We start from the raw sequence: 831 nt of genomic DNA on the forward strand, positions 1-831 counted from the left end.
AGAACCCTTTGGTTCTAAGAAATGTTTGACTGAATTGAAATCCATTAATGCTGAACAGTATAAATATCAGAATTTTATATCCTACAGCACAGTTAAGGAACTGTGTGTTGAGACTCACAGAAATCCAGCTGAGTACGGCTTTAGAATAACTTTGATTGTAGAGTAAAAACAGTTGCTAGGCAGTGTTTGCAGTTTGACGGGTTTGTGTTCATTGTTTGACCCGATGAAACTACAATACTGCCATCCAGTAAATTCATACATGTAATTTAATTAAACCCAAACAGCTTGTGTCAGTAGAAACTAAATAAAGCTAAGAAAACCGAAAGGATAAATAAATGGATTGTGTAGGACCACGTTTTTTTAAATGAAGAAGGGAAGAGTGTGTATCTGTGTGTGATGTGTTTGAAGGAGAAGTGTCATCATTTTAAAAAACCCAAAAAACACAAGTTCCTGTTTGTGAGTGAAAAAGGAAGAGAAGCAGCATGAACCCACCAAAGCCTCGATATGAAAGTCTGTCAAGCTTTACTCTGTTTCATCTTCCTCAGTGAGTAAATTAACCTCACATTTCTCTCATTTCTCTGTTCTCGCCATCGCTGGCCTTTATCTTTGTTTTTTAGGAGATCGTCTGTAAGTTTTGTTCCTCATAAACAGTTTTGTCTGCATACTGTTTCATCACTCACGCGTTTTTTTTTTCAATGTGGTGTTTAAAGTTGAAAACATCCTCCTGAGATCCAGAAGAAAAAATGTTTTGATATTTCGATTTTAAAAAATGTAATCATTGCAAATTTCTTTTCAGAATCATTATTTATCTATTTATTTATTATTTTCTGT

General features: G+C 34.3%; 1 protein-coding gene across 1 annotated transcript in view; it reads left to right on the forward strand.

Annotated features, from left to right (window-relative positions):
* Positions 1-476: 476 nt before the first annotated feature.
* The window catches only part of LOC102193430 (uncharacterized), a 40,106-nt gene continuing 39,751 nt past the window's right edge, over positions 477-831 (forward strand). The window contains exon 1 of the mRNA XM_005747967.1: positions 477-544. Coding sequence (XP_005748024.1) covers positions 505-544 — 40 coding nt within the window. The 5' untranslated portion in view covers positions 477-504. The remainder of the gene's footprint in view (positions 545-831) is intronic.

This window comes from Pundamilia nyererei, unplaced genomic scaffold (genome assembly GCF_000239375.1).
Source record: "Pundamilia nyererei isolate P.nyererei 1_Seehausen unplaced genomic scaffold, PunNye1.0 scaffold00210, whole genome shotgun sequence".
Taxonomy (NCBI): Eukaryota; Metazoa; Chordata; class Actinopteri; order Cichliformes; family Cichlidae; genus Pundamilia; species Pundamilia nyererei.